This window comes from Musca vetustissima, unplaced genomic scaffold (assembly GCF_032173495.1).
Source record: "Musca vetustissima isolate MV318-11 ecotype Yass unplaced genomic scaffold, APGP_CSIRO_Mvet_v1 utg21078, whole genome shotgun sequence".
NCBI lineage: Eukaryota > Metazoa > Arthropoda > Insecta > Diptera > Muscidae > Musca > Musca vetustissima.
The window spans coordinates 113,908-141,246 of NW_026874612.1; the positions used below are offsets into that span (position 1 = coordinate 113,908).

The 27,339-nt window shown below is 32.9% G+C and overlaps 3 protein-coding genes across 3 annotated transcripts; 1 reads left to right on the forward strand and 2 right to left on the reverse strand.

Annotated features, from left to right (window-relative positions):
- The first annotated feature begins 338 nt into the window (after window positions 1-338).
- Window positions 339-19,318, forward strand: LOC133334955 (uncharacterized). The gene is made up of 5 exons (XM_061543269.1): window positions 339-639; window positions 13,615-13,820; window positions 13,895-14,018; window positions 18,949-19,120; window positions 19,195-19,318. Exons 1-5 carry the CDS (start codon window positions 339-341, stop codon window positions 19,316-19,318), a joined length of 927 nt encoding a protein of 308 aa, XP_061399253.1.
- Window positions 19,319-19,672: 354 nt separating this feature from the next.
- LOC133334966 (multiple coagulation factor deficiency protein 2 homolog) lies at window positions 19,673-25,647 on the reverse strand. Its single transcript, XM_061543280.1, has 4 exons — window positions 25,502-25,647; window positions 25,331-25,418; window positions 23,062-23,200; window positions 19,673-19,788 (listed from the first exon to the last, which is right to left on the reverse strand). Exons 1-4 carry the CDS (start codon window positions 25,645-25,647, stop codon window positions 19,691-19,693), a joined length of 471 nt encoding a protein of 156 aa, XP_061399264.1. The 3' UTR covers window positions 19,673-19,690.
- A 1,063-nt stretch (window positions 25,648-26,710) lies between these two features.
- Window positions 26,711-27,117, reverse strand: LOC133334988 (piercer of microtubule wall 1 protein-like). The gene is made up of 2 exons (XM_061543300.1): window positions 26,976-27,117; window positions 26,711-26,923 (listed from the first exon to the last, which is right to left on the reverse strand). The coding sequence occupies exons 1-2, from the start codon at window positions 27,115-27,117 to the stop codon at window positions 26,718-26,720; spliced, it is 348 nt and encodes a 115-aa protein (XP_061399284.1). The 3' UTR covers window positions 26,711-26,717.
- Window positions 27,118-27,339: the final 222 nt, after the last annotated feature.

Below are 27,339 nucleotides of genomic sequence, written 5' to 3' on the forward strand. Positions count from 1 at the left end.
TACCCTTATTTTATCCATATATCATCATATCATTGTTCACCTCACCATCAACGCTACGCACCAGCTATTGCGCTGTTCAGTGTTAAAGGCCTATTTGCACCAATTACTAATCCATCACCCTATAACAATCTAATAAAAAATCACCCTAAATGCAGAAGATGGCTGTAAAATGCATGAAATTCTCCCTCAAAAACACCCACTCTACACTTGGCTATTACTAACCTACAAATATTTTTATTTTCTTTTTCAATTGCCACCCAAAAAAAAAAAAAAACACAACTCTAGGTTCCCAAAACAAAGTATCGGATTTGGATATAATATTTGGTGATAGCAGTAATATGCCACCCTATTCTGGAGGTGGTGGTAAATTTTCACGTTCCGGTGGTTCGCTGTCCGATGCAGAGTTGATATTTGGTACCTCCTCTACAACATCCAGTTATAAAACCGATCGTTTTGGTTCATCGAAAAGTATGAGTGTTACATCGGATCGTCATTCGGCTAGTAGTGGTGGTGGTGGCGGACCAGCACCCTATAAAATCTATGAGGGTATACAAAATGCTGGCTTCAGTGATTTTGGCGATAGTAAGAAATCGATTGGTGGCAGTACCAGTAGTGTGAATGCTACATCATCATATTCTAGTTGGAGAAATACGGCAAAAAATCAAGATACCGATGATGATGATTTAGATTTGAAATAAATTAATGCGGAAAAATAACAACAGCGACACGAATATAGTTAAAACCTCAAGCAGTTAACTAGTGTTAGTGTTAAAACAAAAAACAAACAAATACCACCATCATTTAACCACCATAAAATGAGATTGAGAAGGATAAAAAAAATTGTCATTTGATTTGCTGAATAGTAAACAAAAACCTAAATGCTGAAACATAACCTCAAAAAAGAAAAAAAAATATGGCAACAATGTTATGTACTTTGGCCCTGCTGATTACTGCTGCTCCACGAATTGCTGCTACTGGTAAACCTAGATATCGCCTCTAAAGTTTCCTGGTTTCATAAAAAAATTTATTACTCCTCCTAATTCAGCAGTATGCCACCACCATGCCACTATTAACCCTCTCTGCAGCATAATTACTACACATTCATACAACTCTGCGTTTCTAGTTTAAAGTTCGTAATTATTATTATTATGTTTGAGTTAGAGAAATATGCTCTGCACTCTCTGGAATAATTGTTAAATGATCACCAAGTAAAAAACAAATATTTAATTGTTAAAATTTAGTTCAATAAATAACAAACAACAAATTAGGGATCCCTAGGTCAACAGCGGGATCGCCTTTTGTTTTGGTAGCAATCAAACGCACGCATTCAAAGCACGCATTTCACAATGGCGCACAATTCAAAATGAAAACCAAAAACGGAAATACATACCAACATACACCCTAGATAAATATCCTAGCTAAATTGTTTGTTCAAGATTTTTTGTTTGGGACTCAAAACCCCCACTTTGCTCCTCCTCCCTTTAATTGTTTAAAATAATGTTGAATTATATTTAAAAAAATAAAAAAACTCTTACAACAGGCAAATATTGAAACAAATGAAAAAAAATGTATTTATACATTATATACATGATACATACAAATATTATTATATATATTACAAATTATATATACATACTATAAACAACATTATACATACATATACATATATATTAAAAAATTACAAACAAACAAAAAATAAATACTTAATTAATACTCCAACATGAGACACTATATGAAAATACAATGACAATATTATGCAAAAGGATGCTAACAAAGAGGATACTCCAAAAACAACAAAAAGAAACAAATAAAAGAGATTTAAAAATTATTACAAACACTAAAATATTCTATAAAAATTTGCTAAGTTTAATGGAATGTTAATGAATGGAAAAATATTCACACACAAATAAACAAGAAACGATGTTATTATTCCAATAAAAATCATAATACAATTTTATTTATATTTAATCATAATAAATTATAAACAAAAAGTATTCATAATCATTATAAGTTATACATAAAAAAAATTAAAAAAAAAAAAACATAAATAAATACACATATAAATGTCCACAAGTCTTGATGAAACATGCAATTCATTCCTAAATGGAAAATCTCCAATAGGTCTTATATACATTAATGGTCTTGAAAAGGTCTTATGTAGGTATGATGCTCTCTATAGACCACTATATTTTTATATACGTCGTTTTTATTTAATAAACTTTTTTGGTAACGTTTTCATAATAAACAGATTTTCCTTATTAAAATTCAATAGTCCTTGTTTTTGAAAAATCAAGAAATTGTACTCAATAGATGATTAATGGATTTTCTTATTAGAAGATTAAAAGGTCTTCTTAGTATGAGCAAAAATGTCTTATAGTTAGAAGACTAGCCCTATTGAAAGGCCAAAATGGTATTCTCATTAGAAGATTATTTTTATTGAAAGGCCAAAACAGGTATTCTTATTAGAACCCGTATATTTTTTGTTATTTTCAAAAATAATGCCAAAATACATTTTTATTACACCTTCTTAAGACCCATGATATATATTCATAGTTTTTAAAAAAATCAAGATATTTTGCGATTAATCGATTTTCTAATAAGAAGATTAAAACCTTTTTCTAGTAAGAGCGAACATGTCATCTAATTAGAATACTTTTCCTATAGAAGGACCAACAAGCTATTCTTATTAAGAGACAATTCCTATTAAAAGGTAAAAATATATTCTTATTAGAAAATCAATTTGTTTTTTGTTATTAGAAAAATAATGATTCATTATTATACCTTCTTAAAACCCGTGATATTTTCCAATTAAAAGATAAATGAATTCCTTAAAAATTCCTTATAGAAGCGAAAATGCATTCTTATTAGAAGATTATTCCTATTGGAAGACACAAAGATATTTACATTAGAAAACCAATGTGATATCTTATCACAAGATCAATAAATCTTCTTCAAAAACAATAAGATTTCTTATTAGAAGGTCAAGAAGATTAAATTACATTATCTGTTAGAGAAACATATGAGTAATATGTTTTCTTATTGGAGGAACAATATGTTTTAATATTAGGAGAACAATAGGAATTCTTATAAGACTCCAATAAGCCATTTCTTTTGAATGTCTATAGTCTTTCTTTAAGAAAATCAGGGAGCAATAATACTAATGGGACTTCTTTTAAGACTCCAATAGGTAATTTCTTCTGAATGTCAATAATCTTTCCTTAAGAAAGCCAATAGGTATAATTATTAGAAGTTCGTTTTTAGAGACCAAATCTAAAGGACCAAATCTTTGAAGGTCAATAAGACTATAAGAATACCAACCTGATTTCTTATTAGAAGGCCAATAAGTATTCTTACAGCAAGATCAATATGTGTTCTTCTTGTACGACCACTAAGTAATATTCTTATTCTTACTAGAACACGAATATGTCCTCTCATTAGAAAATTAATAGTTATATGTCCTCTTATTAGAAAATCAATAGTTATTCTTAGAAAAATGTGTTCTTGTTTTAAGAGCGAAATGTTTTCTTATTGGAGGACCAATAGGTTTTGATATCGAGCAATCGATTTTTATTAGAGGTTTGCTTAATAATAAAACAGTCAAAAGGGGTGTATGGAAGTATATCTTATTAGAAACCCCTTCGAATTTCAACATGCTTTTTTCTTAAAAACCCAACAATTTTTCTTGTTGGAATGCATCTTATAAAAACCCAATATATTCTCTTATTAGACAACCAATTGGCATTACTCGAAATCCAACAGGGCTCCTTTTAAGAATACCCATATGTTTCTTATTAACAATTGAATAACTAAGTCCCACAGATTTTCTTATTGGACGTACAAAAAGACTTGTAGTAAACAAATCGGTTTTCTGATCGGAAGACTAATATATCTTCTTTCTAGAAATCAAAAGTTTCCTTTTTAGCAGTCAATTGGGTTTCTTAACAGAATGTCACTAGGTATTCCTAATAGAATACTAATAAGTTTATTTATTCGAATACCAGAATGTTTAGAAAATTGATAGAAAACTATGTTTTCTTATTGGAAGACCAATGGGAAAAAATCTATATATTTTCTTACCATTCTCATTTTGTGACAGATAGGTATTCTTATTCCTATTAGATTGTCCATATACCTTCTTATTAAAATACCAATTTGTCTAGTTTTTAGAAGACCTATAAGACTTCTTACAAGTAGAAAAAAATGGTCTCATGAAAACGATAAATAGTTTCCTTGTCAGAAAACCAAGGTAGGTTTAAAAAGAAATCTTCCTATTAGAAGTCCAACCGTTACATCTTCTTATAAGGATTCCAATAGGTTTTCTTTTAATAATATAAATTAATTTTAATCTTAGAGTGGAGGGTTTTCTATTAGGAGTCTAATAGGTTTTCTTGTTAGAAGTGCAAGAAGTTTTCCTATTTTATGGTATTCCTCTAGAAGGCAATTAGAAGACCAATAGGACCTCTTATCAGAATACCAATAGCGTCCATGTTATATAACCAATATTTGTATTAAGAAGATTTCCCATAGATCTTCTATTTAAAATACCAAAATAACTTCTTCTTTGGACGACCCCGAAGATTATTATTAGAGTTCCCATAGGTCTCCTTATTATAAATCCAATAGGTATTTTTATTAGTAGTCCAAGGTATTCTTATTAATAGGCCAAAATGTCTTCTTACTGGAAGACTAAAAGGATTTCTTATTAGAAGATCTACAAATTTTCTTCTTACAAGATCAGAAGACCCCTATTTAGAAAAACAAGAGAGGTTTGGAAAATTGATTTTATTGGACGAACAATATAGAACGCAAATAACGTAGGTATTCAATACAAGAATAGCTTTCTACAAGTCTTCTAAAATAAGACGGTCTCTAAACCTCTGAATACAATGTATATAATTGCAGAGTCCTCAATATATCGGATGAATTGTCTTTTAATAAATAAAGAATATTTTATAACAATTTTATAGAATTTTTGAAATTTTCAACCCATCAAGACTTTGTGAAGCAGCAATATACATATATTTTCCAAATATGTTGCTACACGGTGTTCTAACATAACACACACACAACCACATTTACAAACAAAAACACTCTTCCAAAAACATAACTCAATAATTTCATTATATATGTAAATTATAATTAATTAATGAATTAAAAATTAACTAAATTAAAATAATCAATATATAAATAAATTATTAAATAACAATGTTGAGTATATTTGTTTTTTTTTTTTCAATGTTGTTAGATAATTTCCCTTTGCCCCAAAGCTTTTAATAATAATGTTAGCTAATCGATACATTAAACTATGTTGCTGAAAATGTTAGCCAATGGGAAAAAAACTCTCTCCATGAAGAGATCTTTTGTTGATAATGCAAATATTATTTGGACCCATTATATAGGTCTAAACTAGAAGATGAAGAAGAGGAAAAATAAAAACCATACACACATACAAGTAGAGCTATCACACTGACAACGAATGCTTCTCACCAAGATAACCAAAGAAAAAAAGATGCAATGTAAAGAAGCAGTGTAAACGATAAAGTAATATTAAAAAAATAAATACTCCAAAGGATATGTGTTACACCAATATATAATTATATACATATGTTTATGTGTCAATATATTAATATAGTCTTAATAAAAGTATTAATGTGTGTGGTATTGTATATTAAAAGGACATTAAATATTTTTTCTCTCTAAGAAACTACCAGCCTTTTTCATAATTTTTTGTCAAGGGAAATAAAGAACTAATTTGTTTTCTATACACTTCAAAGTGTCCGTCTTATTAGAAAGGCGTTCTAATTAGAATTTCAATACGTGTTCTTAATGGAAAAACTAAAAGTTTTCTTATTAGAAAGTCCAGAATATTGTTATTAGAGATCTAATAGTAAATTAACAATTGGTGTTCTTATTAGAATCACAAAGGGTTTCAATACGAAATCTTATAGGATCTACTATTACCTATGGAATTTCTTAATACATATTTTGTACTAGAATATTAATAGGATGTCTTATTAGAATAGCCAGATGTTTCTTTAATAGAAAACTAAGAGGTCTGCTTAATAGATGATTTTTTATAGAAAAACATCTTATTGGAGGACCAATAGTTTTTCTTATTAGAAACCAATATGTTTCCATTTTAGAGGATCAATTACAAACGAATTTAAAAAATGGCTTATTTTTAGAAAGCCAAAAAGGTGTATGTAACAGAAGTACAATAGTTATTTGAAGACCAAAATGTCTTCTTATTAGAAGATTAATAGGATATCCTATTAGAAGATCTTCTTAAAACAACATCAAAATTTCTTCTTATTAGTACCCATTATGCATTCTATTGGGTATTATTACAAGAGAACCAATAGACCTTCGTATTACTGTACCATGGGGTCTTCTATTTAGAAGAATAATTGGCATTCTTATTAGAATACTAAAATGTCTTTCTATTATATGACCTGTAGGTATTCTTATTAAAGTCAAAACGAATTTTTATTAGAAACTCAATTCGACACCTTATTAGAAAACCGAAATGACATTTTATTATATAACCGAAATGACTGCTTAAGTAGACCAAATAATCAATAGGACAAAACGTTTAGAAGACCAATATGTATTCCTTTTAGAAGACCAATACGTATTCCAATACGTATTATTAGATGGTCATTAGGTATTCTTATTAGAAGACCAATAGGTCTACTTGTTAGAAGACCAAGATAATTTATTATTTAAATAATCTTCCTATTGGAATATGACATGTCTGTATGTAATAATTATAAGGTCCATAAGTATTCTTAATAGAAGACCAATACATATTATTATATGGGCATTTGGTCTTCTTATCAGAACCCTAATAGGTCTAATTTTTAGAGGACCAAAAGAACTTCTCATTAGAGAATACCAATAGGACTTCTTTGACGTCTTATCATAATTTGACTTGTTATTATTCTTATTAGAAGATCTCTAGATATTTTATTTGAACTTCACATCTTCTAATAAGACCACTAGGATTTCTTTTAAGAAAATCAATAGGTCTTATCATTAAAAGACCACTAGGTCTTATTAAAAACCCTTATTTGAAGACCACTAAATCTTCTTATTAGTATCCGAATAGGTCATCCTTTATGGAACCCAATATGTCATCTATTTGAGAAAACCAATATTTTGTTCATAGAAGCCTGAAATGTCTTCTTATTAATGGACCAAAAGGTCTGCTTCTCAAAAGACCAAAAGGTTTTTTATAAGGAGAACAAAATATATTTTTATTAGAAGATGAGATGAACCTTAATAGATGACCTATTGTATGATCAGTGGGTATTCTTATTAGAATGCCAATAATACTTCTTAGTAGAAGACCAATCTGACATTTTATCAGAATTTGGATTCTTATTATTAGAAGACCACAATCTCTTCTTATTAGAAGAATAAACTATAGTTTTATTGAAGATGAAATTAAAAATCAATGGTTATTCTTATTAGAATACCAATAGAACTTATATTAGAAGACCAAACTTACATCTTATCAGAATTTGGCTTCTTATTATTATTCATATTAGAAGATTTCTGTTATTTTACAGATTACAAGGTCTTATTTAAAAAAAGTCAGTAGGTCTTCTTATTAGAAGACTACGAATTCTTCTTATTAGTATCCCATTAGGTCTTCTTTTTAGCAGAGATCAACTATAAATTATTCACAGAAATTTAAAAAGTATTTTTATTAGAAGTCTAAAGGTGTTTCTTCTTATTAGAAAACCAACAAGTGTTCTTATTAGAAACTCTATTAAATAAAAAAGGTATTCTTATTGGACGACCATTAGAATTTCTTATTAGAAAGCCAACAGGACCACTAATTATAAGACCAATAAGTCATATTTGTATGTATTTTTTATATCCAATAGGTCATCTATTTTAAAAGATTAATAGTCATTTCTGGAAGTCTGAAAGGGCTTCTTATTAGAGATATAAAAGGGGATTCTTATTAGAGATCCACTATAAATCATTCACAGAAATTAAAAATTATTTTTATTAGAAGTCTAAAGGGATTTTTTCTTAGAGGACAACTAAATCTTTTTATTACAAAACCAACAAGATTTCTTATTAGAAACCCAACAGAAGATCCAACTTTAGAAGATCCATGTGACTTATTAAATAAAAAAGGTTTTCTTATTATAAATCCTGAAGGTCTTCCCATAAGAAGGCTCTTATTAGACGACCAATAGAATTTCTTATTATAAGACCAATAGAACCGCCAATTATAAGACCAACAGGTCTTATTATTCAAAGTCTAAAGTTTTAAAGAGGATTCTTATTAGAGAGTCACTATAAATTATTCATAGAAATTTAAATGGTATTTTTATTAGAAATCTAACACGGTTTCTTTTTAGAGGACCACAAAGTCTTCTTATTAGAAAACTAAAAAGATTTCTTATTAGAAAGCCAATAGGTATTTTATTTTAGAAGGCCCATATGACTTGTTAAATAGAAAATGCATTTTTATTATAAATCCTATAGGCCAATGGGTGCTCTTATTAGACGACCAATGTGTCTTCAAATTGAAGGCTATTAGCATTTCTTATTAGAATACCAATAGGATGGCCAATAATAAGACTAATTGGTTGTCTTATTGAAGTAAAAATAGGCGTTCAGGTAAGAAGACCAACAGATTCTTGCCTGGTCCATCTATGGAACTTAGAATAACAATTGCCTAAGGTTTTTCCCTTTGACAGAAATTCTCTTCCCACGTCTGTTACCAAGTTTCTACCAAAAATATTTAATGTCATTACAACTGTTTATATGCTTCTTTAGCTGATGTTTTATTTTTCCTCTCTATCAAAATCTATTTATTTTTTTTTTCTTATTTATCTAAATAAAGTACTATTTTTTCTTTAATCGACATATAAACAAATTTCTTAACTATAAACTTTATTTAGTAATTAAAAAACTCTTAAATATCATAATCATTATTGTCTTTAACAATCACGATCATTACCCATCTGACATTTGCATCTCTCAAACATCATCACTTTCCAATTAGAATGGAGAGCATTTTACATATATTTCAAAAATATTTATATATACATACATATATATCAGCAACTAACATTAAACCACAAAAAAAAATCACAACAATCGATCAACTACATAATCACACACATACACAAACATATACATATATATCAAATTTATAATATAATATACATACAAATTATTATTAAAAAATTAAAAACAAAATAATAATTAATCAACAAATAAATCATGTGTTTGGAAATCTCGATATAGAGACAATAGCTGTATATGAATGTGAAACCCGATCTCTCTTTCTCACTACCCTCTGTTATGACCTATATTCAGTTCCAGTTGTCTAACCAATAGCTAGACAATTTATCAAAAAAACCTAAACAAATTGCGTATTTACTTTTGAGGTAAATATGAGCGCGGTATAAAAACAAAAAATATCCAAATGCTTAACAACAATTGTTTTGAACTTTTTTCATATAAAAAAAAATACATACAAACAGATAAATATATATACCTATATTATATATTAAACCGAAAACAAAATAAATAATTATATAATTATGTATGTACTGTTACAGTGTTACAGTTTTTTTTTTTAAATAAAGAAATAAATATAAAAAATAAATCCCAACAAATTGAAATATAAAAAATTAAAAGATGATATATAATTACAACAACAACAAAATTGGAATACTCAAATTTAAGTATTATACAAACAACAGCAACAACAACAAAAATATGTACTAACCGAAGATATTAAATTATAATAACAAATAAATAAATAAAGTGTTATAAAAGAATTATAAAATTTAATGGAGTTTTAATTCAAAATAGTAAGAAGATGGGTCCCATCTTCGATTCACTCCTTCTGGTACCGGTATTCAACTAATTTTGAAATTGTATTTATTTTACAAGAACAATTTTTTTTTATTCACCTGATTGTATGCATATTTTGTGCGAATACCAGGCGCTCAGAAGAAAATAGAAAGTAGCCCGCCAAATTAAATAAACGAAGAAGAAGAAGCTTTCAAGACTGATTTTGTTAAAAATATTTTTTTTTTCGGGAATTACATTTAGACTTTAGATAAAAAATATATTTTTTAAAGAAATATTTTTTTGAGTAACACATAAAGTCGTGGGTTTTTAAACATGGTTGTTTTGGGGACCAGATATGGGCGTGGATTCATTAAAAAATACCAGGGATCACAAATGTAAGTGGGTCTAAGGGTTGTCTTTCCTGACCTGTATCAGGATCCTAAGGAAGTAAAAAAATTGTCATTAGTAGGGAAATGGCATATTTTATTTCGAAAACTTAGTTAAGGTTCGACATCATTTTCACATAAAACATTTTATAAATTTTTTTTTAAATTTTAATTATAATTAAATCGCGATATAGCCAGACTTCCTACCTTGCATATGGCACATTTTTTTACAATATCTGCAGTAGTTCAACAGTTATGACAAAAAAAAAAACACGACATAAAATTTTTCATTTATGATTTTTTCAACTACTTCATCAATAGATGACGCTGCGGTCGCTAAATTATCAGGTCGTTAAGGAAATTTAAATCGGTATATATCTATATTACACGAAATATATGTAAACTGTTAAAAACTGTGTTTCCAAACAGATAATAGCTAAAATATCACCCTTTATAATTGTAAAAATAAGGAATGGCAACAGGTGTAATAAAATTTCAGAATTTCCTCTAACCATATCTGGAAACTTTATAAAAATCGGTTTAGTAGTTGCCGAGATGTTTGTATTTGAATCCAAAGATGGTCCGAAATACACCTCCTGCTCGATTCTGGTCGCCTATTACCTGGAAATGAAAAACCACACAAAAATCGGTCTTTTAAAAAAGGCAACAAAAATTGTTTTCATAATGTCTACTGCTGTTGTTGGGAGGGGGCAAAGGGCTGTTCGAGGTACAATTTCTTGTTGCTTGATATGTAGGTGTGATTGTATGTAATTTATGCACATATGCAATGCAAAATATATTTACTTACACATACACCACACACTGTAGCTGTATAAAGAACAAGTTTCCATTTTTGCAAGATCGATTTTTTGGTGTTTTCCATTTTTTGGTAATAGGCACCCAGCATCGAACAGAAAGTATATTTCGGAGCATGGTAGAATACAAATTGTAATAACTCAGGTAATAGTTAACCGATTTTGATAAATTTTGCAGCAATGGTTTGGTTTTCGGAGACATAAGATAAAATTTGCATTATGTCAACGTTCAAAGATTTTTCAAATATCGGGGTTTTTTTTAATGTAAACAAAGAAGTATTTGGACAGGCTGTGTTATACCTCACACAAATAATAGTTCATTTTAAAAGTTGACGGCTCTGAATACAACTGATATTTTGTTATAAACTATGGATTATTACATTGTAATAGAGGCAGTGGACCGATGAGTCCCATCTGCGAACTGCAAAGAAATATTGCGATGTGTGTATTTTGTTTTAAATCGGACATTCCGTTCGTACCTTTGTATAACCTTTGATATGACACCAATTTTTATACCCTTCACCAAACTGTAGTAAAGGGTATTGTGTCTTTGTGCATATGTTTGTAACAGGCAAATGGAATCGAGATAGATCCAAGGTTCCTTTTGAGAGTATGCATAGAATCACTTTTGGAGGATGAACCCTATTTAAATTTCGTCCGATTTAATGTAAATGGTGCGCCAAAGTCCCTATATTTCTTTCCATTTGCACGAAATTTGGTATAGCGTACTGAATTAAGTCTAAAATAATTATCGCTACTTACTTAACTGGCTTGTTACAGAACTGTTGTTAAATAAGCCGAGCTTGTGTGCATCCCCTCCAATTTAAAAGACCACGCTCCAAGATGTTGTTTCCTACTTGGTCTTTCCATCTGATGTCATTCGTTTTATTTATGGCGGTACCAAGGTATATAAAATCGTTAACTACCTCGAAGATGTAGTTCTCAGGTTCCACAGTTGGTTCGAGCCTACTGGACGTCTTGCGCGTTGATGCCATCAGCTTGGTCTTCTCGCCGTTTACTGCCAGACCGACTTTAGCAGACAACTTCTCAATTTGTTCAAAGGTGGCTGTTACCGCTTGCAATGTTCGACCCATTATATCGATGTCATCGGCGTAGGCGAGTAACATGTGTTGTTTGGTGTACAGAGTGTCATTTCTGTTCACCTTTGCGGCTGGTATGACCTTTTCCAGCAGGATCTTAAAAAGATCACACGACAAACTGTCACCATGTCTGAATCCTCGTTCGGTATTGAAGGGCCTTTCCGACTTTAAATGCTGACCTTGTGTCACTTAAAGTTATCCTGCATAGCCGTATTAATTTTGCAAGAATGCCGGACGTAGACATGGCTTTAAACAACTCTGATCGGATAGGGCTGTCAAATGCGGCTTTATAGTCGACGAATAGGTGGTATGTGTCGATGTGTTTTTAGTGGGTATTTTCCAGGATTTCGCGCAGAGTGAAAATCTGGTCAATGGTGGATTTGCCAGGTCTGAACCCGCATTGGTATGGTCCAATAATGTGATTGACCATTGGCTTCAATCGTTCACACAGCACACTGGATAGCACATTATATGCGATGAGAAGGAGACTTATTCCTCTATAGGTGGCACATATCGTCTTGTATCCTTTTTTGTGGTACAGTTGTTTGGTACAGCTCTATTATTTGGCCCAAGGACGAACCCTATTGAAATTGGTTAAAATCGATTCAGATTGAGATATAGCTCCCATATGTAGTTTCGAACGATTTTATGTACATGGTGCACCGAAGCCTCTGTAAATCGAAAGATTTACGATTCTTGGCATAGCGTACTGAATTACTTCAAGAACGATGTGTTTAAGTTTCGTAAAAATCGGTTCAGATTTAGATATAGGTCCCATATATTCGTCCGATTTAATGAAAATGGTGCACCAAAGTCCCTGTTGATTGTTGAGTTATGGAAATTTATATTATAACATAATTTCTGGTGAACCCTAAATTAAATCGCCGCGCAACTTTTCCCTTTTTTAATGGCGGCATTTCCAACAATTGCACCTTTTTTTATTATCTATACCGCATTTAACTCTTTTATTGAGCAACTAATCTGCTAAGATTAAATAATCGTTTCTAAGTACACTGAAGTTAGGTAAAACAAAAAATACCGCACATGTCTTAGCAATTGCGAAAATTTACTTTCAGTAGCATAATACGGCTAATGACATTTATGACTTTCAATTCGTGGCAAAGATGTTTCCAGACAAATACGACTACTGCAATCATACCTACGCATGTGTGCAAATTGCATAGCACACTTGTACCCCGCTCCAAGAAAATACCTATAATCGCAGGTAGAAATGGCTCATCGTAATTTTTCTGGTAATTTTTGTTTTTTTGCCAACAGCTCTGCTCTGTACTTCCTTACCGCATAGATGCGATGGCGATAAAAACGCTCATCATTCAACGGAGCAAATTTAGTAGCGCATGCAACGTGCAACGGTGACATTGAAAGTGACAGTGAAAAAGTGAAGAAGAAGAAAATAGAAAAATAAACTTTGTTTCGAAACTTCCGCATTTAAAATGTTTATAAATAGAGGAATTTTCATATTAGCTGTCATATATTTTATGGTCGAAGTGATACGGGGAGCCACTGTTGTGAGTTATGAAGAGCCACAAACAAATGAAATCGATCCAGAACCAACAACAAAACCTTTCAAATGGCTGAAGGGTATGCAAGATATGGTCTCAAGTCCAACGGGTCATGTTGTAGTGCAAGTCGCGAAGGAATTACTAAATCGGTCAACGGGAAATAGTCAAGTAGGTGTAAATCCGGATGAAACCAACTAAAAGAGAGAGGTGGAGTCTTGTGTAATTGGAAATTATTTTTTCAGGTTTTAAGTTTGAATCTGACGAACTTGATAATAATTTTATTGCTGAAGGTGTTGATATTCTCGGCTGGCTTATTGGGTGCTGGACATTGGAGTAATTATGGTTATGCACGATCGAATGATAATGGTAAGATAAAGACAAACATAGTTATACCTTCAACCTTATGGTCAATGAAGATGTATATTTTTTACTAAGGTAAAAATGTGCCTCATCGAAATATTGGTTTTAGATCACATTTTTCTTTGAAACAAACCAGGTTCAGACTATTTGTAGTGGATTTACAAATGTCCGTCTATATGTGCTTCTGGCTGGCTGATAATTACGATAACTATCCAAGGCTGTAATCGATGTCATTCAAACTTTGCGAATCGTAGCATTTTTTTCAAATCTGAATCATTTCGAAGATGGGAATATGGGTGCACTCCATCTGCTACCTGCCTCACAAAATGGCCAAGAGTTTGAAGAAAATGATTTACTTACTTTACTGAGCTGGCTCGGGACAGAACATATGCTCCATAAGCCGAACTTAAAAAATATTTCCAGGCATCTCGATCATGTGCGCAGTTTTTTTCAATTTGAAAGACATATCAAACATCCTGCATTTGATCTTTCTATCGAATTCGTGGCCTTCCCCTTCTGTGTGAACCATCAGTTGGCTCGTTTCTGTATGCCTGAGGCATCCTCATCCATTCGCACAACATGACCGTATTCGCTGCAGCTCGATACGACTGGCTTAGGCATACGTAGTTGAGCGCAAAAGTCGATTTTGCCGATAAAAAAGTCGATTTTTAAACTTTCCGATTTTTGCCTTTCACTAAAAAGTCTACTTTTCGATCTTTCGATTTTGTCAAAACTAATCTTTTCAAATCGATTTTCGACTTTTACCGACAAATTGTTGGCAACAGAATGCATAATTTCTGGAATGCGCAATTTTGGGCCTTGTGATAATAATGAAAGAATTTAAGAAGACTGATGTACGCCGATATTCATCGTCGACGCAGATATGATCGTAGATCTTGCAAGATTTTTTCTCTCGAACACTCTAAAAGCTGCCTTATCTGCTTACGCAAGTACCCATGTATCTGCAAGTACTGATGTCATTAGTTTTATTTACGGCGGTACCCGGGTAGATGAAATCTTTGACTACCTCGAAGCTGTAATTTTCAAGTTCCACAGTTGGTCCTAGTCTACTGGACGTCTTGCGCGTTGATACCATCAGCTTGGTCTGTCGATGTCATCTCGTATGACCTTTTCTTTAAGGTTGTTGAGAAAGTCACACGACAAACTGTCACCTTGTCTGAATCCTCGTTCGGTATTGAAGGCTTCGGAGAGGTCCTTTCCTATTTTAACTGATGACTTTGTGCCACTTAAAGTTATCCTGCATAGCTATATTAGTTTTGCAGTAATGCCGAAAGCAGACGTGGCTTTAAACACCTCTGAGTTGCGAATATGTGAATGTGTCCATGTCATTGACCATTGGCTTCAATCGTTCACACAGCACAATGGATAGCACTTTATATGCGATGATAAGGAGACTTATTCCTCTATAGTTGGCACATATCGTCATGTCTACTTTTTTAGTACGGGACACAGGATGATAAGGTTCCAATCATTGGTCATGCATTCCTCTTGCCAAATTGTACTAATCAGCTGGTGAATGCTCCTGACCAGCATCTGACCACCAATATTGAATACTTTGGCTGGTAGTCCATCGGCACCTGCGGCGTTCTTATTCTCAAGTTGATTGATCCTGACCTCACCTTGGCTTTATACCGTCTATTTGATACCATACGCTGCAAAATTCTCCTTCCAGATCCTCCACACGCTATGTGTATCTGTTACGAGGTTTTCTTCTTTATCTCTACAGGAGAATGTGCCCGCACAAAGCCTTCGGTTTGGTGTTTTACTCGTTGGTAAAATTTCCGGACTTCGTTCTGACTCCTGTGCATCTCGCTTTGCTCACGCTCACGGTTTCCTTGTTATTTTTTCTGAAAATACGTTTCTCCTCTCTCCTTTTCTCCCGATAATTCTCCCTCGCATTACGTATTGCTACTGGCTGCTCGGTTGCCCTAAACGCTGCGTTTTTTCATCAGTATCGTACATAGGGATACGTAGTCGATTTTATACTTTTTGAAGTTTGCCTTTGAGTAAAAAGTGTACTTTTTCGATCTTTCGACTTTATCAAGCCAGCTTAAAATCGATTTTCGGCTTTTAACGACAAGTGCAAAATCGACTAAAAATTTTAATTTTTTTATGAATTGTTTCCAGCTGATAAAATAATGTTCCGGAATATGCACTTTGGGGTTTATGATAATAAACCAATTACTTATAAGGAAAATCGAAAGTCGATCTTAAAAAGTCGACTAAAAGGTGCCATCTCGCTACATTAAGACGAGTGCTAACCATGGCTGCTACAAGGTAATGGTCCGAATCGATATTCGCTCCTCGGGTCGATCGAACGTCTAAAACACTGGATGAATGCCTTCCGTCTATCAGAACATGATCGATTTCTCATTGTTTGATCGGGAGTTAGCCAGATGGCCTTGTATATATCGAAGATACTGGAATTTAGTGCTGCTAACTACCATGTTTTTTATTTATTTATCTTTCGTGATGAGCTACATGAGCGAAGTTGCAATGAAAAGGAAAGCCAGAGAGATACTACATTCCCACTATTATGCGACGCGTTTCGCCGTTGGTTAAGCGGCTCATCAGACATATTGGGCAATGTGGCTTACAAATGTCGTTACTTGATAATTTATAGTTATGTCGAACATTGTTGCGAAATTGCATCTACGAATTAAATTCAACCGTGTCAAGGTTCGGACATTTGGCATCACACCAGAACATCCATTTTCAGAGCAGACTTTTTTGCTGCCACGAAGTCAATCAACCTCATGCCGCGTTGTCTGATGTTTCTTCATGGAGACTGAATTTTCCGACAATGGGGCAAAAATATTTTCCCTTCCGATTTTTGCATTAAAATCTTTTTAATGTCATGTTCAGGGCAGCGCTCATATGCTGTTTTTAGGCGCTCGTAAAATATGTTTTTGGTCTGTTCATCTTTGTCTTCAGTCGGAGCATGGGCGCAAATAAGACTGATGGAAAATAACTTCGCTTTTATACGGATTATAGTAATTCGTTAATCTATTGTAGTGAATCTGAAGACGAAGTCTTTTATTCTCCTGTTAACCATAAACCGCAGACGATTTTATGATAGCTATAATACAGGGCGTAATCATCTGATTTACTTAAACCAGTCCCTTTCCATCGCATTTCCTGTAAGGCAATAATATCGGCTTTGTACTTCTTGAGTACATCCGCCAAAGCGTAAACTGCGTCTGTTAGAGCGTTTTGTTTCCTTTTTCGTTGCTTTTTCATAGTAGGAGGTGTTTTTCGAGTGTGCGAACACTGCGCCTGTTCTGTACAACATGCGCACATTCCATGTGCAGATTCGCAGATCGTGGTCCTTTATACGTTTGCGGGGGTTGTCAACATTAGGGAGGGTTTGGTTTTCTTTTTCTTTGTTTTTTCATGGTAGGTTGGGTTTTCCGAGAGTGGGCAACTAACCCGATGTCTCATCCAATTTTTTATAGTTCTCATGGATGAAATCGTGGCACATATCAGCTCACTATTTCAATGGGTGACGAGTGCCCACAATTGATACTCATCAGGTCCGTGTTCAAAATTGATATGCAAGAGGGACCAAGATAAGCCCGAGCTTTGCCATTTTAAAGCTGATCTGGCGGATGATAGGTACCAAGCAACGGCTCTGATTCACAAGTTATGACTAGTCTAAAATACCAATGATTTTCTCTAAATTTGGCAGCATGACAAACACTTGCTGTCAGCGCCATCTATTGAATGGGTAGATCCAATGATCGTATATGCAAAATTTAACCTAATTTGTTTTTCATATAACTTTTTATCTATTGTAGATATTTAAATAAAATTAGTGTCATATGAAAGGTACAATTTCATACTTCCTTGTAAAATAACAATAATTTAAAAATTTTGTATGTCTGAATATGGAATGCAGTATTAAAATATTCAATATTTTCCTTCAATAGATGGCGCTGGCGACGGGTTTATACAAATTCCATAACTTTTTTATAGCCTTCACCACACTGTGTGATCCGATTTGGATGAAATTTGGCATAGGTCACTTATTTGGCCCAAGGATGAACCCTATTGAAATTGGGAAAAATCGGTTCAGATTTAGATATAGCTCCCATATATATTTCCGTCCGATTTCATGTAAATGGTGCACCAAAGTCCCTATATATTTCGATTTGCATGAAATTTGGCACAGCGTAATAAATTACGTCTAGAATAATGTGTGTTAAGTTTCATGCAAATCGGTTCAGATTTAGATATAGCTCCCATATATATTTTCGTCCGATTTCATGTATATGGTGCACCATCTATATATCTATATATCTTTCGATTTGCACGAAATTTGGCACAGCATAATAAATTACGTCTAGAATGATGTGTGTTAAGTTTCATTAAAATCGGTTCAGATTTAGATATAGCTCCCATATATATTTTGGTCCTTTTTAATGTAAATGGTGCACCAAAGTACCTTATATCTTTAGATTTGCACGAAATTTGGCACAGCGTACTGAATTAGGTGTAGAAAGATATGTGTTAAGTTTCCTGAAAATCTATATCTGACCAAATGAAAAATTGATTATCGATTGCAGAATGACATGTTAATGGATCCAATTTCATTTTACTGGTCCTTTAAAGATGCGACGTCTATTAGGATTCATCTGTTGAATATACCCAAAGTGGTGAAGGGTATCATATAGTCGGCCCCGTCCGACTTTACTACTTTCCTTACTGGTTTTGTTATAACTTTTTACGCATGGCTTGTATACGAATGAAAGTGGTGTCATGTGAAAGTTATAATCGTATACTTTCTTCTAAAATTTCAAAATTAGTTCAATAATAATATGAAATTAGAGTTTTTTGTACCATTTTTTACAATAATATTTACTTAGGTGGATATCCAAAATAATTTTGATATTTTTAATACATTTTTTCTTTTCAGATTACTTTTTGGGTGTGACACAAGGCGAGGATTATCTAATTACTGGATTTTTGGCAGCTCAAAACGGCTACGATCAATGTTTGTTTGCTGCAGCCTGTGAATCGCCACAAATTGCCTATGAATATGCCAAGGCAGCAAAGGCCTTAATCGAAGGCATTGAAAAGTTTCAGGGGTAATTATATTTAAAAAAAAAATGCTATATTAAAAATAATTCCAATATTCATATTTATTTTCTCGTGTTTGCAGAGAACCCTTTAAAAATGTCCGTTACATGGAACTGGCTGTCTTAGTGGAAGAGGCGGCCTATAGTGGTCTGCGTGGTCAACCCTGCAATGCTACACAGAATTGTGCAACAATATTTGCAAATTAAGAACAATTTTTATTTTAAGTAAAAAACAAATTATTGTTATATGTTTCCTTAATAATTATTTTCTAGTTTAGTTTTTATTATTATTGTATTGAGCATTAAATGTAAATCTAATTATTATTATTTTTTCATAGAAATCATTAATAAATAACATAGCAGTATAAAAAACACCATTGAGAGGATTTTTTTCTCAAATTATTTTGTGGTTTTGTGAGGAGGGGCGAAATGCCACTTTATATTGCCCAAAGTGGTGATTGTATGTTCTTAGTTGAGTATGTTGGGTAACAGTCTTTTTGCAAATTATGTGACGAAAAAAATTAAATAAATAATCATAAATGCAAAAGTTGCTTAGATTGAATATTCCGCACTATGTCATTAGTGTGCTGTACCCGTTACCGCCTGAACATATTCGTTGTAGTGTAAAAATCCATCCTTATTGGCGTCGGCTATTAACAGGAATTCATCAATGACATCTGTAATTAAAGAAAATTTGGAAAATCAAAAATCAAAAATATAAAGATTGAATAATTAAAAACAAATGAGCGGAACAGTATAGTCGAACGGGGCCGATCATATAATACCTTAAATAACTACCCCTGGACTTAAAGTTGCAGTGGATATAAATTTCGATTCTGTGACTGACTGATCAACGTTTAGACCTTTTTTTGGAAATTCATACTAGAACGGCAACAAAAGTACTAAAATACTTTATCGTATCCGAAAAGTACTAAAATGTACTAAATTTTGTACAATTTCGTAGCATGTGAAAGGATAGAGGAAATACCATGAAATTTGGAATGCGAATCAAAGTTGAGAAGTAGGGTCCATGTAAAGAGATAGTTTTGGAAGTGTGTACTCAAGTAGAGGGAAAGTACTAAACTGTACTAAATTTGGTACAATATATGTTTGGGGGAACGGAAAGAGCTGGAATACTGAAGTTTGAAATCATTTTTTTATACCCTCTACCATAGTATGGTGGGTATATTAATTTTGTCATTCCGTTTGTAACTCATCGAAATATTCATTTCCGACCCTATAAAGTATATATATTCTTGATCAGGGTAAAATTCTAAGACGATCTAGCCATATCCGTCCGTCGGTCCGTCTGTTGTAATCACGCTATCTTCTGTAGGAACTGAGATAGATCGCCAAATATTTGTATAGTCAAGTTCGAAGATGGGCTATATCGGTCCACGTTTAGGCATAGCCACCCTATAAGGGTACCGCCCAATTTTCGATATTTTGGGGTTCTTGAGCCCACTTTTCTACCGAATTCGCTGAAATTTGGTACATTGGGTTCCTTTTGGGTACCAAATGTCTCCAATAAAAAAATATAAATATCGGCCCACTTTTTCTGGTTGGGTACCAAATTTCTTCACCAAAAATTATAAATACAGGTGAATTTTTTCGGGTAGGCTCATATAAGTGCACCCCCAATTTTTGGTATTTTGGGGTTCTAGAGTGCGTTTTTCAACCCAATTCGCTGAAATTTGGTACAATGGGTTCTTATTAGGTACCAAATGTGTCCACTAAAAATTATAAATGTCGGTTCACTTTTTCTGGTAGCCCCCATATAACGGAACCCTCCAATTACGGTATTTTGGGAGTTTTAAGAACGTTTTTAAACCGAATTCGCTGAAATTTGGTACAATGGGTTCTTATTGCGTACCAATTTTCTCCACTTAGAATTATAAATATAGGTCCATTTTTTCGGTTAGCCCCCATATAATGGCACCCCCAATTTTCGGTATTTTGGGGTTCTTGAGCTCGTTTTTCAACCGAATTCGCTGAAATTTGGTACATTGAGTTCTTTCTGGGTACCAAATGTCTCCACTACAAATTATAAATATCGGTCCACTTTTTTCTGGTATATATAACGGTATCCCCCAATTTACGGTGGTTTTAGGATATTCTTAAGCGCGATATAACCCGAATTCGCTGAAATTTGGTACAATGGGTTCTTATTGGGAACCAAAATTTCTTCACTAAAAAAAATATAGGTCCATTTTTGGGGTAGCCCCATTTAAGACACCCCCAATTTTCCGTATTTTTGGGTTCTTGAGCGCGTTTTTCAACCGAATTTATTGTAATTTGTTATTTTGTAGTCGCATATTGTAACAAATCTTCCAACCAAAAATTATTCCCATATAACCCCCTTCTTATATTATAATAGTTACCTGATTAGTTCCGTGTGTAGCGATTGTCCCATATAGGCGTATTCTACCATAGTATAGGGGATAGTCGTTACTCGAAATAGTCAGTTTTACCCTACAAATTATGGAATTGTAAGATGATTTAGCCATCGGTTGTAATCATTCAGCTCTTTAAGGAAATCGTGATAAAAAAACTCAAACCTCACGATAATGAAATATATCGGCCAGCATTTAGGCATCTCCCCCATATAATTATACCTATTGGGTTCGAAATTGACATATGTCGGTCATTAATTAGGCATAGCCCTCTATAACCCCCAAATATTCGCTAATTCCTACAGTATGTAATCTAACTTTGTAATCTAAATTGCAGAAGTTTGAGGTTTGTATATTCTACCGAACTTAACGCTTTTTCACTTGTTTTGTCTTTTTTTTTTTGAAAATCTAAATGGTACTATTTATGGTACAATTTGGATTTGAGAGAACCGATAGAGCTGGAACAATTTTTAAATGAGATAACTACTGCATTGAGATATTTAGGAAGTTTTGGAAATTCGTACTAAATGGTACTAAATTTGGTACAATTTGAATTTTAGGTGAATCTGAAATTTGGAGTTAGGATCACTGTTGGGGTGTAGGATTGGGGAATCTATGAACATTTGTAAATTTCTACTAATGTGTACTAAACGGTACAATTTGGATTTAGGTGAACCGGTAGGGCTGGAGTCCTAACATTGGTAAATATGATTTATTTTGGATTGTTGCGGTAGAGTGTTATGGAATTTTTTATTAATGTGTGTGTACTAAATGGTACTAAATGTGGGAAAATTTAAATTTTGGTGAACCTAGCTGGAAAAATGAAATTTGGAATTAGTTTTGTAAGTAAATTCTACAATAGTACAAGGTTAATAAATGGTACGAAGTTTAGAATAGAGCTAGACTTCTATTGCGGTCAGGATTGGTGTGTAGTGTTGAGATATGGAGGTAGTTTTCTGTGAAAACAAAATAATATATTTAGACCAGGGTTGCTTATCCATATACGCTACCGTAACTGAGCATCCATGGTTAAACACGCATTCTCATTTTTTCACATTTCATCAGTCGTTTTAATGGTAAATTCACAATTACGCTCACCCACATACTCTCAATTTTATTATGCCCACCACTGATTTAGACTTGCTTAAATAATTCCCACACTCGCTAACGAAGTAGCGGGCATATGCTAGTTATACATTGTAAGAATACATAGAACCATGCCCAAATATTGATCGATCTTCAAAAAAAGTGCTGATTCGTTTGTCAGATCATCTTCCCCGTGTTAATTTTTTTAGATCATCATTGTTGTCTCTAGAGCGACGAATCGAATCTAGATTCAAAACTTCGTAACGATTCGTCCATAACTGTAGCCCTTAATTTGTTTTCTAAATTATAATGGATCGGCGGACGGACAGAAGTACACACATACCTAAATCGATTTATCTAATCGAAATATGACGATCGGCATACTAAAATGTGTGTCTTGGTCCAAGCACTTTGGACCACACAAATTCTTAATACCCTCACAACAAAGTTGTGTCGAATCTAAAAACTTACCGATTATATGATTTAGTTCATCATTGGCATTTTGTATGAAATTATCCCGATCGATTTTCTTAAAATGATCATCCTGATGCATTGCAGCCTGCAGCAGCTCCAAACCATCCAGGGCATTATTATTGTCTCCATCGTGGATCTGTAAAAATAAAACATCAACATTATTGTTAATAATATACCTATACGAAATTTGTAAAATAATCGGAATAATAGGTCCGGGCTGTCGGTGTGTGTCGAATTTTGTACAACAAGAGAAAATTTTAAAACAAAACATGACTATGGTTTGCTGAGGTCTCCGGAATTACACACAGGTTTTATTATTTTTATTTGGAGATACCAAAAAGAGAGTGGAACGATGGTTTCCATCTTCAAGTTTGAAGGTGGGACCCATCGAACCCCTTTTTCTAGTACCTTTTACACAATTCAATATTCCATACTTTATAAACTTAATCTTGAAACCAAGATTTCATATTAATATTCAATTAATTCTGAAATGTTATTCATTTTAAGATATACGGTTGTATCTTGTAAAATTGCTTCTTTGGAAGTAAGACATTCATCAAATGGTCCTCAAAGGACATATTTTAAAAAAAGTGTCAGTTGGTGTTGTCGACAGATATATACCCTCAACCTGTGGTTTGCGAAGGTCTTCGGAATTACACACAGTTTTTATTATTCGTTTTATATAAGGTATATGTTTCTATCAAAGTGGTTTCGGATTTTCTATTGATCACAACGGTTATTCAATTCGAAATTCAAATTACTCTTACAAGATTATAAAATATTGATCCTTTGTGGGGGAGGTACCAGAAGTTGAAGGCCGACGGTCTCACCATCAGACTTGATATAGGCTGTTAAACATAATAGGTTGAGCAAAGGTTCCAGAAGGAGCGGACCAATGGATCCCATTTTCGAACTTGATCTAGGCTTAGTAAAGATAACAGGTAGTGTAAAGTTTGGTTCAAATCAGAAATTCCATTTGCCTGCTATTGGACTTATAAATATTGGATTATTTTTACCATTCGTGGGGGAGGTACCAGAAGAAGTATACCAATGGTTCCCATCATCGGACCTGATCTAGGCTTTCGACTATTTGAAATAAATTTGGTAGAATTATTACAATGTGCAAAGTTTGGTTGAAATCGGTTACTCCCTTCTAGAGTTATCGTGAGCACCAGCGGGTCAGTCAGATGGACGGACATTTGTAAATCGACTCCAATTGTGTGAAACGAATTTGGTCCGAACGGATAAGGTCTAAAACAAACCAATATACCCTCATTTGCCATAAGGCTGAGGGTTTAAAAATTGTCAATATTGTCAATTTTGGGTTCTCCAGGTACTCATGGGGTACCTGGAGTACCTTCGATAACATAAAGGAAATTTCGTTATCGTAGTAAAATGTAGTAGATTCTTGCAGTACGGGAACAGACCAATAATGAAAATGATAGGTCCATATTTTGACCTATGGGGATAGCGGCCCATGGTCATTATTTTGAATTTTTTAGCCACATAATTTGGTATTCCGGGAAATTAAAGAGTAAAACTCATTTTTGAGTTTTTTATTAGTTTTGATATAATAATTTTTTAGCCGAATTTTCCCATCGAAGTGGCTATAATTTGACATATCGGAATAGTTTTGTATTCATCAGAAATCCGATATTTGAATCCGATATTTCCATAAATTATTCAATATAGGATAATGCTTTAGCCTCCATACAAATGCAATATGAAGGTACCGACCGAGTTAAGGAATTTGAAATGTACCCCATTATAGGGTATGGAGGGTATAACGTAACGACTTTTATACTTGTTAGATAATGTCTATCTAACAAAAATATATTGTTGACTACAATACAAACATATGATTTTTTTAATACACTTTGTTCGGATTTTTATAAATTAGTCGACTTGTCCTTTTGTACTGAGTAAATGTCGTATTTGCTAGCAATAGTCAATTACAACAAGATTTTTTCAATTTTTAGGGGTTACGTTAAGTTCATAGAATAATTCGGAAATTTATTAGGAAATATTCCACACTTGTTCCCGACAATGCATGCTTTTAAACTTAAATTTTTACTTGGCTCTTTGCAAGATAGACCCGCATTCGAATTCTGACATTAAAATGCTGTTTCGAATATACTTGGCGAATGTTACCGTCTTTGCACCATTACATTTGATAAATTCCCTACGTCCCCAATTTAATTTAATAAGTTCTTTTGTATAATATTGATGCTGATTATTGGTGTAATCCATTCATTTCTTTACTTACCTTAAAATAATAGAAATTCTTCTCCTCCTCGGACATATTTTCCACAGATGCTTTTATGCCCATTTCCTTTAAATCATCTTCGATGCGGCTGAAGGCAAGAGAATAAAATAAATCGAAATAGGAATCAAATACAAAATTCATTGATAACTAAAACCAATACACAACACTTACTGCTCTTCATGGGTTAAATGTTGGTCCACCTTACGTTCACTACGCGGATGATGGGGACCACGTTTAATAGCCCAAATGTAATCCAATGTTTGACATAATGTAACAGCTAATATTAATAGATTTTGTAAATTTATTATATCCTTCATATTGTCGTTTGATGTTATGATAAATTTAATTTTGATTTACTTAAATTTATTTTCTATTTTTTAATTCATCTATACAAATAATAAACAAAATTCCCCTTAACACTTGTAAAGCTTCAGCTGATAACGAATAAACAAAATGCAGAAAAAAAAGAAAGACAAACAAAAAAATGCCGTGCGCATGTCCGGATAAAGGATGTACGTATATAATGGGGGATTGTATAAAGGGGTGGCAACTTTTTGCAACCACTGTAGTCAATAACAATTATTTGACACCAGATGGCGCATTCTCTTTATTATTTGATTAAACGTTTATTAAAAAATAAAAATAATGACAAAAATAAAAAAGAGGGTAATTGTCGAAAATTCGTATACCCCAAATATATTTGAAATATATATATATATATAGATCCCCAGTAAATACCCTGTCCAATTTGTCATACTAAGTATCTGGAATTTGAAAATGAAGCACATGTCCTGACACAATTTGACATATCTTCAACTTAGAGTCCCTACAAATTTTTTGTATATTAAGGGCCCCATACACTATACATCATGCCGTACAGCATTTATCATAGTATGTGTTATTTTTTGAAAGTTTATTTATGTATGTGTGACACACACAATGCATGAAGATAATCAAAATAGTTTTGATTTTGAAAATGAACCCCTATCAATCTGGTGAATAATATTCATTTTGAAAGTTGTCAGTAAATATTTTTGTGTAAAATTGTGACGGAATAAAAAACAACTGAATTTACGACTCAAAATGCAATTTTTGGGACAAAAATCTATTTTTTGGAATAGTGATTGGATAGTTTGCCATACACTAGTCAATCTCACATATACAAAAAGGGGTTCATCGGCATGACGGCATGATTTATAGTGTATGGGGCCTTAAATATTCATCTCCAGTTGGAGGGTATTGACAGTTCGGTCCGGAAAAAAACTTAACAACATTAACACCTGAAAATATCGTAGACTTTAAACCATATACAAATTAAACTCCAGTTTTTTATATACTTGATTTTTATTCGAACACCATATCTCCTCCCTCGCCAAATTTCAGTACTTCAATAGAAACTTCTATCCATATGAGTATTCAACGAGAAATTTCGATACATGCCACAACGATGCAGTTCATTGGAGAATTTTTGTGATAAGGGATAATAACGCGATGGTATCGTATAGGGATTTGGGGCATAATAGCCATACTCCGAATTATAGGTACGATACATTGTATTCTGATCGGCCTCAACACCATATCCCTTGAAATCATCTGAAAACAAATTTCTTATTAAATTAGGAAAATAAATAATTCGCCTACTCACATGGACGTTTGTTAACACTTTGATGGGTCTTCAATTCCTCATAGAGTTTGGCCGTTTGGACGATGGGCTTACGTTTTAGAAATTTTTGATATTCCACTTCGGGATTAAATGTTTCAATTAGATTACATTGATTGTCGCACATTGTTATGGAGGAAAGTTTAATAGAACTTTTACGACTTCTTGTTATGATTGAATTAAAAGGTTTGAGTTTCAAAAATTGTTGATTTGAAATTTGTTGTCTCAAAAAATAAATAATGAAGGGTTTCCCCGGCAACCGAGAATGATGGCAGTTGAAATGTAGTATATGTATTAGGGTGTAATGAATTTCAATGGAATTTTTTATACCATTTCAGAAATCTTAGGA

What these genes read in the sequence shown, in the direction of transcription:
- LOC133334955 (XM_061543269.1), top strand. Translation starts at nt 339, where the DNA reads ATGCCACCCTATTCTGGAGGTGGTGGTAAATTTTCACGTTCCGGTGGT. An exon ending in TGCACGATCGAATGATAATG is followed by an intron (nt 14,019 to 18,948) that starts GTAAGATAAAGA and finishes TTTTCTTTTCAG; the next exon opens with ATTACTTTTTGGGTGTGACA. An exon ending in GGCATTGAAAAGTTTCAGGG is followed by an intron (nt 19,121 to 19,194) that starts GTAATTATATTT and finishes TCGTGTTTGCAG; the next exon opens with AGAACCCTTTAAAAATGTCC.
- LOC133334988 (XM_061543300.1), bottom strand. Translation starts at nt 27,117, where the DNA reads ATGTGCGACAATCAATGTAATCTAATTGAAACATTTAATCCCGAAGTG. An exon ending in AAGTGTTAACAAACGTCCAT is followed by an intron (nt 26,924 to 26,975) that starts GTGAGTAGGCGA and finishes ATTTGTTTTCAG; the next exon opens with ATGATTTCAAGGGATATGGT.
- LOC133334966 (XM_061543280.1), bottom strand. Translation starts at nt 25,647, where the DNA reads ATGAAGGATATAATAAATTTACAAAATCTATTAATATTAGCTGTTACA. An exon ending in CATTTAACCCATGAAGAGCA is followed by an intron (nt 25,419 to 25,501) that starts GTAAGTGTTGTG and finishes TCTTGCCTTCAG; the next exon opens with CCGCATCGAAGATGATTTAA. An exon ending in AGAATTTCTATTATTTTAAG is followed by an intron (nt 23,201 to 25,330) that starts GTAAGTAAAGAA and finishes TTATTTTTACAG; the next exon opens with ATCCACGATGGAGACAATAA.